This window comes from Cherax quadricarinatus, chromosome 91 (genome assembly GCF_038502225.1).
Source record: "Cherax quadricarinatus isolate ZL_2023a chromosome 91, ASM3850222v1, whole genome shotgun sequence".
In the NCBI taxonomy this organism is placed as follows: domain Eukaryota; kingdom Metazoa; phylum Arthropoda; class Malacostraca; order Decapoda; family Parastacidae; genus Cherax; species Cherax quadricarinatus.
The window spans coordinates 3,998,957-4,011,425 of NC_091382.1; the positions used below are offsets into that span (position 1 = coordinate 3,998,957).

Here is a 12,469-nt window from a genome sequence, read left to right on the forward strand (position 1 = left end):
ACTTAATATATAAGAAAGGAGCCACATGATGTTTCGCTCTGTCATAAACTATGAAGGACCGAAACGTCGTTAAAAGGACCCGAATCTGACTCTTTTGGGTTATCCTGGAGGCTAATAACACATATCCTGCTATGTATAGTAATTTATATACCTATGTATAGTAATTTATATACCTATGTATAGTAATTTATATACCTATGTATAGTAATTTATATACCTATGTATAGTAATTTATATACCTATGTATAGTAATTTATATACCTATGTATAATAATTTATATACCTATGTATAGTAATTTATATACCTATGTATAATAATTTATATACCTATGTATAATAATTTATATACCTATGTATAATAATTTATATACCTATGTATAATAATTTATATACCTATGTATAATAATTTATATACCTATGTATAGTAATTTATATAACTATTTATATGTACCAATATCCTGTACAATTGAAGTATAATTGATTGTTCCAGTCAAAAATATTTGTGGAATAGTATATACGTGTTGTCCAGGTGCTGTAAACCCTCATGTAAGGCTGACAAATGAGGAGAAGGTTTCGTAACTTAACTTATCCCTTAAAAGATGGCGAGAGGCTCTTGATCTGAGGAACTGGACCAGTGCTCCAGTTCTTCCATTTCCCAAGGCACTGTATGACTCCTATGGGTTTAGCGCTCCTCTTCAATGTAATAATTAATAATTATGTAATATAATAATAATATTAATAATAATGTAATATAATAATGTAACAATAATGTAATAATAATAATATAATAATGTAATAATAATAATATAATAATGTAATAATAATACAATAATGTAATAATAATAATAATTCAGATTATTCCTAAACCTGATAGATGAATTTAAAGTTTTGAATTATTGTAGTTATTATAGTTGAGTAATCATGCATTGTTATTATTATTGCCACTTTTGTACTCACCTATGTATGGTTGCAGGGGTTGAGTTACAGCTCCTGTGACTGTTCTTTATAGCTATTCAAATTGAAATACAAGACTTTTTTTTATATTATCTCTGAATGCTGCTTACCTTTCCTAAATAAATGGAAGTTTAAATTCTTACCCATTATACATCTCAGTATAAAAGCCAAAGTCTAATATAGTTTAAGTACAGGTATACATAAATGCAGTGCTACCTCGGGTTACGAACAGCTCAAAACTCGAACAATTATGTAAGTGTATTTATGTAAGTGCTTTTGTAAGTGTCTTTTGGGGGGTCTGAAACAGATTAATCTGATTTACATTATTCCTTGTGGGAATGAATTTGTTCGGTATCGGCACTCGAACAGCCTTCTGGAACGAAAAAAATTCGTATCCCAAGGTACGACTGTAGTTACTCAAATTATCATACATAGTGAAATGTGTAAATTACCTTGGATAACCCAAAAAATTTAGACAAGGTTATTTAGGCACAGGTACACACAAGTACAATTATCATATAAAGTAGCATGTGTGTAAATTACCTAGGATAACCCAAAAAAGTTAATCTCTTATTTCCATTGGGGTCCTTGTAATATCTTATTATTTAAAGCATAGCTGTAAGATAGAGTAGATATCAGTCATGAATATAACCTTGAAAATTAAAACAGTACTTCAAGTGTGTGTGTTTACTGCTACACATAAAAACCCCAGTGGTAATACGTCACATTGCTTGTCATTATTGAGTTATTCTTGGTTTGTACATGGTGAGTAAGACATTGTCTACAGAGGAGTCTTTATTGTACAACATTTCACTATAGATTAGCTTTATCCGGTAAATATATTGAGTAAATAGATCTCCCTGGTGGAAATAAGTCACTTTGTCTGATTTTTTTGGGCTATGCTAGGTAATTTGCATTATGTATGATTAGTAAGTAAGTAGATTTATTCAGGTATACACAAATACAGTTACATAGATCATACATAGCAACGTATGTCAGAGTGACTTATTTCCATTGTAAACTTAACATACTGGTATGTAATGCTGGTGGCGTTGTTGATCAGGTGTTGAGGTAAATCGAGCCAGGCATTCCTCAGCAGTTAACCACAGCTTATCTTTCACAAAACTACATTAAAATATTAAATTATACTAATTTGCCACAACTGTGCTGCTGTCTATATTACAAGGACTCCAGTGGAAATAAGTCACTTTGTCTGACTTTTATTGGGTTATCCTGGATAATTGACACATGTTACTAGCTATGATAATTGTACTTATGTGCACCTGTATTTAAATAAACTTGTATAATATACATACATAACACACACTCCTCCATATATTGAGCCTGATTGCTTCCCATTACTCAGGTGCTCTATGACTCTTATGGATTTACAGCTTTCCCATTAATGCCGTAATAATAATCAGTCTTTGTATTTACAGATGCCTCTGTTGTACTGACGGAGGACACTGACAGTTTCATTATCGGTGACCGAGTATGGGTAGGAGGTACAAAAGGTGGCGTCATCTCCTACATTGGAGACACACAGTTTGCCCCGGGAGAGTGGGCTGGCGTTACTCTTGACGAACCTATTGGTAAATAGAGATAATTCATATTTTGTTTTAAAATTACAAAAGGAATCCTGTAGCTACACTATATTAGCAGTGAAATTCTTGTCAAAAGAAAAGCAAAATGCAAATCTTTAAAGAAAATATTACGTATGTGGTGGTAGCTATGTATGAAACTTTTAAAACATTCTACGTTTCAGCAAACTCTGGCTAAAATTACAATAGTGGTGGAAAAATGCATGTAGAACAGGCTAGAACAGTGATTCTCAGCCGGGGGTAAAAAATTCATGGCAAGGGGTAAATATTTGATATTATTTTTGTGCAAAACCTGAATAATTTATTTTTTCTGACCACCTTGTTTTTGTCCCTTTAGGATGGCAAAAATTTTTTGTATGGAGATAAGGGGGTAAATGGAGAAATACATCAAACTGAGGCAGTTAATGATGGAGGAAAAGTTGAGAATCCCTGGGCTAGAATTTTCTGATCATATTTATATAAATTGTAAATTTATTACAGCTGTTGAGTGAATGATGGTGAATATGTTCCATTTTGGGGTCACCCTACCTTGGTGGGAGATGCCCGATGTAATAAATTTTTTATACATGTCTGTCAGAGGCTTTTTGATGTGGGTAATCCCTTTTAAAGGAGCTCCCATTGGGGAGAAAGCTTTAGACGTACAGAGTTGGAGAAACCATACCATGGGTGGGGATTGAACTCGTGGCTAGTTGTAACACTCCAGGCCAGTGCGTAAGCCATTGGAGAAGTATGTGGTGTGTGTATTTTTACTCAGGTGACAATTGTAATTTTATTTATTGCTGTGATAACACACTTCAGAGAGTCATCATAACTGTGCTTAGGGATTTCCCAAAGGAGCTCTCAGCCAATAGGTGGATTTAACTGACATACTGCCAACAATGGTGAAAAAGAGACAAGTTGGAGAAGCTGTAAAACTGACTATGTATATGATATAGACTTGATGAACTTAAAGCTTTATCTCCTAGCAAAATCTTGTCTCAGTGAAGGTTGCCATTGTGTCTGTCAAACAATACTTCGTAGAAGAAGCTTTTATCGGGGCAATGTTGCACTCTGTGTAGACTTGAATAAACTCTACACAGAGCAAAATATTATTACGATAAAAGCGTTTTCAGCAGTGTGTGTTTTTTTGCAAACCAGTAGGCAGACAATGAGTGAAGAAGTGTACTGTCAGGGAATGTGTTCTCTTACTTGATGTACTGATATTTTATTTACTTGTTGTATTGATATATAAATAACAGACTAGATAATTTTTAATAGTGTATTATAAAAGTAATTATTATTTCATCTTTGCAGGTAAAAATGATGGAAGTGTTGCAGGAGTTCGTTACTTTCAGTGCGAGGCTAAAAAGGGGGTATTTTCACGCCTCACTCGACTCTCACGGACGCCTCTCACTGACCAGGACATAGAGATCCTGACATCACGATCATCAACAGTGGGATCAGACTCTCCCAAAGTCAATGGGACTCCTACGACAAGTGTGGCCGCTGGTCCCACTACTACCACACGTAAGGTCACCCCAACTAGTGCTTCCCCAGGCACCAAACACACTTCTGCCTCTGCTGCTTCTGTTAAGCCAGGTTCTCCTGCAGCTGCTTCCACACCAAAGAAAGCCTCTAGCTCTTCGTCAGGTATATGCTCATTAAGCCACATGTATTATTATTTACATTTTCGTGAAGCACTGAACCCATAGAGAAATGGAGACTCGGTCTGATGTCTGGTAAGTTCAAGACAGCTTCATGCCTCATGTATTTTTCCAGTTGCTCAGCTGCTCTCAGAATTGCCAGTGGTACAGTTTGCTTCTATGCAGTGTGATCTCTATATTGTAGTTTTTATTTTATTTCTGTTTGATGCTTTTTAGTTTTATGTAATTTTGAGAAGATTATGTATTGTAGACTATGTGAATATGAACGGCTGTCTTTTTTCTTGAGAAACTCATTAGAAGTACAGATTGAAAATACTGAAAAATTATGGATTTTTTAAAGCATTATTGTTCAGATCATAATAGCATATAACAAGATACAGATGCCTGTTTTATTCCTGGGTTACCAAATTTACATTTAATAATGTAGTGAGGTTAAGTTATATATCGGGAAAAACTAGAAAATTGTAGTTTTTTAATTTGTAAAATGTTTGGCCCAGAATAATAAGATATCAAAAGTTGTGCGATCACCTTCTTGTAATTTAGGCACAGAAGTACAGTTACTGTGCTCATAATGTTCTGATTACATGTAATAATATCATCTTCAGGTAAGTTAATTAACTTAAACTTACAAGTCAAATAATCTAACTTCAGCTATACAGTGTCAAATAGTTTTAAGGTCCAGTTTTAGTCTGCCTGAAATACTTTGAATAACCAATTTTTTTTTGAAATGTGTGATTTAAATTGACTAAAATGCCAGGAGCAATGGGCTAGTAATGCCTTCTGTAGAAATTACTTAAAATAATAAGAAAAACTAGTGTTTCTTCCTTATGGATCACCCTACCTCAGTGGGAGACAGCCAGTGTTAAAAAATGTCTCATTTTTGTAATTATTATGTACATTAGGAGAATAAAATTTGTTAATGTATATTACTAAATGTACAGTGAGGAGGTTGGTAGTGAGTACTGTAATGAAAATACAGGTAGGCCTCACTTTACAGCGCTTCGCTTTGTGGCATTTCGCTAATACAGCAGTTTTCAATTATACCCATTCTTCATTTATTCAGACTTCTTACAATAAATATATTCACCACTCACTATAATCTAAGGACGAAAATATTTTAAGGTAAGTAATGTGTGTACTGTATATGCATTTTTTAGGCTTAGCTCTATTGCTCACTTAGTATATGATTGTGTAAACATGTTAACAGGCTTTTAAATTAATTTGAGAGGGAAAAAATGCTGTGTTTCACTTGACAGCAGTAGCTCGGAACCTTACCTGCTGTATAAGCAGGGCCCTGTAGTAGCCTGGAACCTTACCTGCTGTATAAGCAGGGCCCTACAGTAACCCAGAACTTAACCTGCTGTATAAGTGGAACCCTACAGTGGCCCAGAACCTATCCCGCTGTATAAGCAGGGCTCTACAGTAGCCTGGAACCTTACCTGTTGTATCAGCAGGACCCTACAGTAGCCTGTAACCTTACCTGCTGTATAAGCAGGGCCCTACAGTAACCCAGAACTTAACCTGCTGTATAATTGGGACCCTACAGTGGCCCAGAACCTATCCCGCTGTATAAGCAGGGCTCTACAGTAGCCTGGAACCTTACCTGCTGTATAAGCAGGGCCCTACAGTAGCCCAGAACTTAACCTGCTGTATAAGTGGGACCCTACAGTGGCCCAGAACCTATCCCGCTGTATAAGCAGGGCTCTACAGTAGCCTGGAACCTTACCTGCTGTATAAGCAGGGCCCTACAGTAGCCCAGAACTTAACCTGCTGTATAAGTGGGACCCTACAGTGGCCCAGAACCTATCCCGCTGTATAAGCAGGGCTCTACAGTAGCCTGGAACCTTACCTGTTGTATCAGCAGGACCCTACAGTAGCCCGTAACCTTACCTGCTGTATAAGCAGGACCCTACAGTAACCCAGAACCTTATGTGCTGTATAAGCAGGATCTTACAGTAGCCCAGAACCTAACCTGCTGTATAAGCAGGATCCTACAGTAGCTGGGAACCTAACCTGCTGTATAAGCGGGACCTTACAGTGGCCCAGAACCTAACCTGCTGTATAAGCAGGGCTCTACAGTAGCCTGGAGCCTTACCTGCTGTATAAGCAGGACCTCATAGTAGCCCGGAACGTTACCTGCTGTATAAGCAGGATCCTACAGTAGCCCAGAACCTTACCTGCTGTATAAGCAGGACCCTACAGTAGCCCAGAACCTTATCTGCTGTATAAGCAGGACACTATAGTAGTCCGGAACCTAACCTGCTGTATAAGTATTCCCCTTCTGTACAGTAGGAGGACAAAACATATTCCTGTGGAGGATTACAGTCAATAGGGTGGCTGGAAAAAGCTTGGTGATGAAAACAAATCTCTCAGAAAGCTAGAAAAAAAAAAAATGTTTTTAGCATTTCCATTCTGTTTTATTCTCGTTTCCTTTATGTGAACGCTGCATCCATCTTTGGCAGCTACAAGAGTAAGAATACATGAAATCAGTCACGTGTGTACATCTTGCTGAAATAAATCACATGCATTCATCTTGCTGAAATAAATCACATGCATTCATCTTGCAGAAATAAATCACATGCATTCATCTTGCAGAAATAAATCACATGCATTCATCTTGCTGAAATAAATCACATGCATTCATCTTGCAGAAATAAATCACATGCATTCATCTTGCTGAAATAAATCACATGCATTCATCTTGCAGAAATAAATCACATGCATTCATCTTGCAGAAATAAATCACATGCATTCATCTTGCAGAAATAAATCACATGCATTCATCTTGCTGAAATAAATCACATGCATTCATCTTGCAGAAATCAATCACATGCATTCATCTTGCTGAAATAAATCACATGCATTCATCTTGCTGAAATAAATCACATGCATTCATCTTGCTGAAATAAATCACATGCATTCATCTTGCTGAAATAAATCACATGCATTCATCTTGCTGAAATAAATCACATGCATTCATCTTGCTGAAATAAATCACATGCATTCATCTTGCTGAAATAAATCACATGCATTCATCTTGCTGAAATAAATCACATGCATTCATCTTGCTGAAATAAATCACATGCATTCATCTTGCTGAAATAAATCACATGCATTCATCTTGCTGAAATAAATCACATGCATTCATCTTGCTGAAATAAATCACATGCATTCATCTTGCTGAAATAAATCACATGCATTCATCTTGCTGAAATAAATCACATGCATTCATCTTGCTGAAATAAATCACATGCATTCATCTTGCTGAAATAAATCACATGCATTCATCTTGCTGAAATAAATCACATGCATTCATCTTGCTGAAATAAATCACATGCATTCATCTTGCTGAAATAAATCACATGCATTCATCTTGCTGAAATAAATCACATGCATTCATCTTGCAGAAATAAATCACATGCATTCATCTTGCAGAAATAAATCACATGCATTCATCTTGCAGAAATCAGTCACATGCATTCATCTTGCTGATATCAGTCACATGCATTCATCTTGCTGATATCAGTCACATGCATACATCTTACTTTTATCTATATGTTCTTCGAGAGACATAGTTTATATATCCACTTCTCAGGTGCCATTTCCCTTATACTGTATTCATATATTTAAATGATGCCCCTTGTTGTGTATCATATTATACATAAAAGTGCAATTATCTCTTGTATTTTGCAATTTTGGCATAACAGATTAAAAATCAAGATCTTGCTCTCTATTTTTTCAATAGAAATGTGTTAGTTTCTCATCTTTACCTCATAGTGAACAAGAAGGCAGAATACCGTGACTGGAACAATGCACAAATAACCTATACATAGGAGAAAGAAACTCATGACAATGTTTCGGTCCGACTTGGACCATTAACTAGTCCAAGTCGGACCAAAACATCATCACAAGTTTCTTTCTCTTATGTGCAGGTTATTTGTGTATTACCTCATAGTCTGAAGTCTTGGTCACTTATCTGTGAAGTCTCAGTGTATCTTTGAAATTTATTCTGCTGCTGGTACTCTTGAGTACCAGCATGCATTTGTATTTTCCCCTTTCTATTCATAAACTTGTTCATCTTATAAAGTTTGACACTTAACTTTACATCCTTGAATCTTGTCTTCTCACTCTTGAATCTTGACTTCTTACTCATGAATAGGTCCTTATTATCTTTGAATCTTAACCTTCTATATTTTAGAGTTCTAATTTCATCCCAGAAATTATACAAGTTTCCTGAATTTTGTCGTTGAGTACCAAGTATATTTTCTATTGCAGTTAAAAAAATTTAGATTTTTCTCACATGGGCATGACTTAACCCTTTCAGGGTTTCGGCCATACTAGTACGGCTTACGCATCAGGGTTTTTGACATACTAGTACACCTAAATTCTAGCGCCCTCAAATCTAGTGAAAGAAAGCTGGTAGGCCTACATATGAAAGAATGGGTCTATGTGGTCAGTGTGCGCTGTATAAAAAAAAATCCTGCAGCACACAGTGCGTAATGATAAAAAAAACTTTGACCGTGTTTTTGGATTAAAACAGCGACTTTGCACTGTATTTTCGTATGGTATTTATTGTTGTATTTTAGTTTTCCTGGTCTCATCTTATAGAATGGAAGACATATTACAGAAATTGAGATGATTTTGACTGGTTTTACAAAGAAAAGTACCTTGAAATTGAGCTCAAAGTAGCAGAAATGTTCGATTTTTATCAAAGTTCAAAAGTAAATAAATCATGCCAAGCGTCCAGTACACGTTAACTGGTGAGTCTAATATTCTTTCACAGGTCCACTGATATTATTTATACCATTTCTACACCAATGCAGTAGTCTGCATAACAGTAAATCTTCTATTTTTTTGTGAGAATAAAAATTCAAAGTGGAAAGCAAAAGAATGTAAGAGGGGCGTGGGGACATGAATAATGAACAAAGGAAGTGTTATTTTAGTGCCAGGAATGTCTTTCTTGTTTATTCTGGACCCTGTTCGGAAATTGGCATCTTTTGAAATTTTGTGAAATTGGCAAAATTGCTAAATTCTGACCACTGTATTGGATAGTTGAAATCTGTAAATGGGTGGTTTCTTGTACTCATTCGATAGAAAAAATTGAGTTCTAGCGAAATAGTTATGATTTTTGTCGACAAGTACACTGGAATTGGTCGAAAATAAGGCTCAAAGCGGGCAAAATCGCCGATGTGTAAACATCATCGAGACTGCTAACTTCGCGAGAGCATAATTCCGTAAGTTTTCCATAAAATTTCATACTTTTGGTGTCATTATGATCGGGAAAAGATTCTCTATCTTTCAGGGTCGCCCAAATTTCAAAAATAAAAAAATTTGAAATTTGGGCGACCCTGAGAACAAGTCTCTGAGAGGGCCTGTCGACCCTGAAAGGGTTGATGGGGACATATTTTCATGTGAGACTTGAGTCCTGGAGGTGAAGAGTAAATGCTAGCATTCTGAGGGAGGGGTGGAGATATGTTGCAGCTTTTGAACTTTAACCCTTAAACTGTCCAAATGTAGATCTACGTTCACTCGCGTTGTGGTCTGAACGTAGATCTACGCTTTTTTACATTCTTTCTTATGGAGAAAATCAAGGTTGGAGCGCTACGCGCGATAACGTAGATCTACGTTTGGACAGTTGAAGGGTTAATATCTGCACACCTTTGCTAACTCTATGAGTGATGATGAAAGTGTTCCTTCTTTTTTGGGTCACCCTGCCTTGGTGGGAAACGGCCGATGTGTTAAAAAAAAAAATCAGGCTTTCTAATTGTTTGACGCCTTATTCCCTTTTAGCTTCGTCATCTTCAGAGGTGAAGGTTGGGGATCGTGTGGTGATCACCAGTGCTGCCGGGGCTCGACACGGCACCCTGCGCTTCGTTGGGAAGACCGATTTTGCAGAGGGTATCTGGGCTGGGGTAGAACTAGAAGAACCAACTGGCAAAAATGATGGTTCAGTGGCTGGCAAAAAGTAAGTTCATTAACAGATTGTTTTTCATTTTCTGGGTAGAATGCATATAGAGAATGAGTAACTTTTACGTACCTGAGGTTAGTAACAAATCAGTACAGATCCTGTATAAATTAATATATGGATGTCTCCTGTTTTTTGTAATAGACATGTTACAGGACCATGGCAACTGTACTAAGCTGTCAGGCAGTCTTACCTTTATTTCACATGAACAGTATCTTTGATATGCTTTGCGAACTGCACTAATTGTACACAGGGAGTATATATATTTCATGGATGGTATTACCAGCAGAAATGAAACATGGTAGATCTATATTTTTTATATACATTATTTATTTACAGTGCCTGCACTCTGAAGGAGGGGTGGGGATATATGCAGTTTTGAACTGTAGTATTGGTGCCCCTCCGGCAAGACAGTGATTGAGAGAGTGATTGTGAAAGTTTTTTTTTTTTTTGGGGGGGGGGGGGTCACTCTACCTCAGTGGGAGATGGCCGGTTTGTTGAAAACAAAACAAAAATCATTCAGCCCTCCAAATTTTCTAAATTCAAAGATTTTGATTATTCAGAATTTTCATTGAAATTCTCAAATAGATATTTTGTTATGCGCATTTTCATTTGGACTGTCATGATCCCTAAATTAAAAGCCATCCACAGGACCATTGAAAATGTGCTCACTGGATTTTTTTTTAAACTTTCATTTTTTAAGAACGTCAGTATTAACGTAGTTAGATCAATATTTCGAGAGAGCAGTTTTTGAGACTTAAAATGACTCCCTCAAGCTAGTCAGCTTTTGGAAACCTTAGCATGCTGGAAGACTTCTGCCAAACATTTTAGCATGTTCAGAAAATGAAATCATTGAAAAGATCCCCCCCCCCCTCCCCGAAACACCAAGACAGTAGTTTTTTGGAGGGAAGGGGCGTGTAAAACTCGTTCAAATACAAAAACCAAATGTGAAGGAGAATTTTCATACAGACTTTTTTTTTTTTTTTTAAAACGTTTGCTTTTTCTGTACATGCTGTGTGTGTACTCTGACGGTACATAAAAATCATGTTCAGTGAACGTCCAATTTGGATTAATTGGGTAGAAATGCATTCTTTTCAAGAGAGAATTCTGATTGAGAAAGTTCTTAATTTTTCTTTAATAATGATAAAAACATGTTTTGGAACATACATGTATTGAAAGGTCTTGTAAGAATCACAATTCTCATAGTTGTTGTAATACACTACAATACAAACAAAATATACAAATTATATTTGTTTTATTTGTTTATGCACTAATACAAAATGTAATTTACATTTTTTTTTCTCAATACATTGGCAGTCTCCCACCAAGGCAGAGTAACCTAAAAAGGAAAGAAACACTTTCACCATCATTTAAACTTTCAACATCATTTAAACTTTCAACATCATTTAAACTTTCAACATCATTTAAACTTTCAACATCATTTAAACTTTCAACATCATTTAAACTTTCAACATCATTTAAACTTTCAACATCATTTAAACTTTCAACATCATTTAAACTTTCACCATCATTTAAACTTTCAACATCATTTAAACTTTCAACATCATTTAAACTTTCAACATCATTTAAACTTTCACCATCATTTAAACTTTCAACATCATTTAACACTTTCAACATCATTTAACACTTTCAACATCATTTAACACTTTCACAATCATTCACACATAATCAGTGTCTTTGCAGAGGCTCTCAGATATGACAGTTTAGATGTCACTCCAAACAGCCAATAAAATATTGTAAAGCACAAAAGAAAGCCACTAGCATGCTGTGCTATTTTTAATCAAAGAGTTTTCCACTTACAGCAAGAAGTATGAAATATTTAGTGAAATTGTGCTATTTGTCAACATGTTGATTTGTGTATTACAATATCTAAATCTGCTTTTTCTGATTTATTATTTATAGAGAAATGCTGTGTAGACCCCATGTGTTTACATGTGTAGAAGTCTTCACAATCTATGATTAAACCCAAGATTAGACGTTATGATTATATAAGAACATAAGAAAGAAGGAACACTGCAACAGGCCTACTGACCCATGCGGAGCAGGTCCATGTACCCCCCTGGATTAGCCCAATGACCCACCCAGTCTGGTCACCTCCACTCAAGGATGGAGCACGGCACCAGACCCAGCAGCACAAGATAGTCAGGTCCAACTCACACCCACCCACACCCACTCATGTATTTATCTAACCGATTTTTAAAACTACACAACGTTTTAGCCTGAAAAACTGTACTCGAGAGTTTGTGATTGTTGTCCTTAACCATTATAATTTGAAAGCCGTCGAT

The 12,469-nt window shown here is 36.0% G+C and overlaps 1 protein-coding gene across 14 annotated transcripts in view; it reads left to right on the plus strand.

The window, feature by feature from the left end:
- Nucleotides 1-12,469, plus strand: part of LOC128704860 (CAP-Gly domain-containing linker protein 1) — a 308,119-nt gene that overhangs the window by 156,325 nt on the left and 139,325 nt on the right. For all 14 annotated transcript variants that reach the window (XM_053800027.2, XM_053800017.2, XM_053800020.2 and 11 more), the window contains 3 exons: nt 2,394-2,546; nt 3,849-4,184; nt 9,989-10,163. In XM_053800027.2, the coding sequence (XP_053656002.2) occupies nt 2,394-2,546; nt 3,849-4,184; nt 9,989-10,163 (664 nt within the window). The remainder of the gene's footprint in view (nt 1-2,393; nt 2,547-3,848; nt 4,185-9,988; nt 10,164-12,469) is intronic.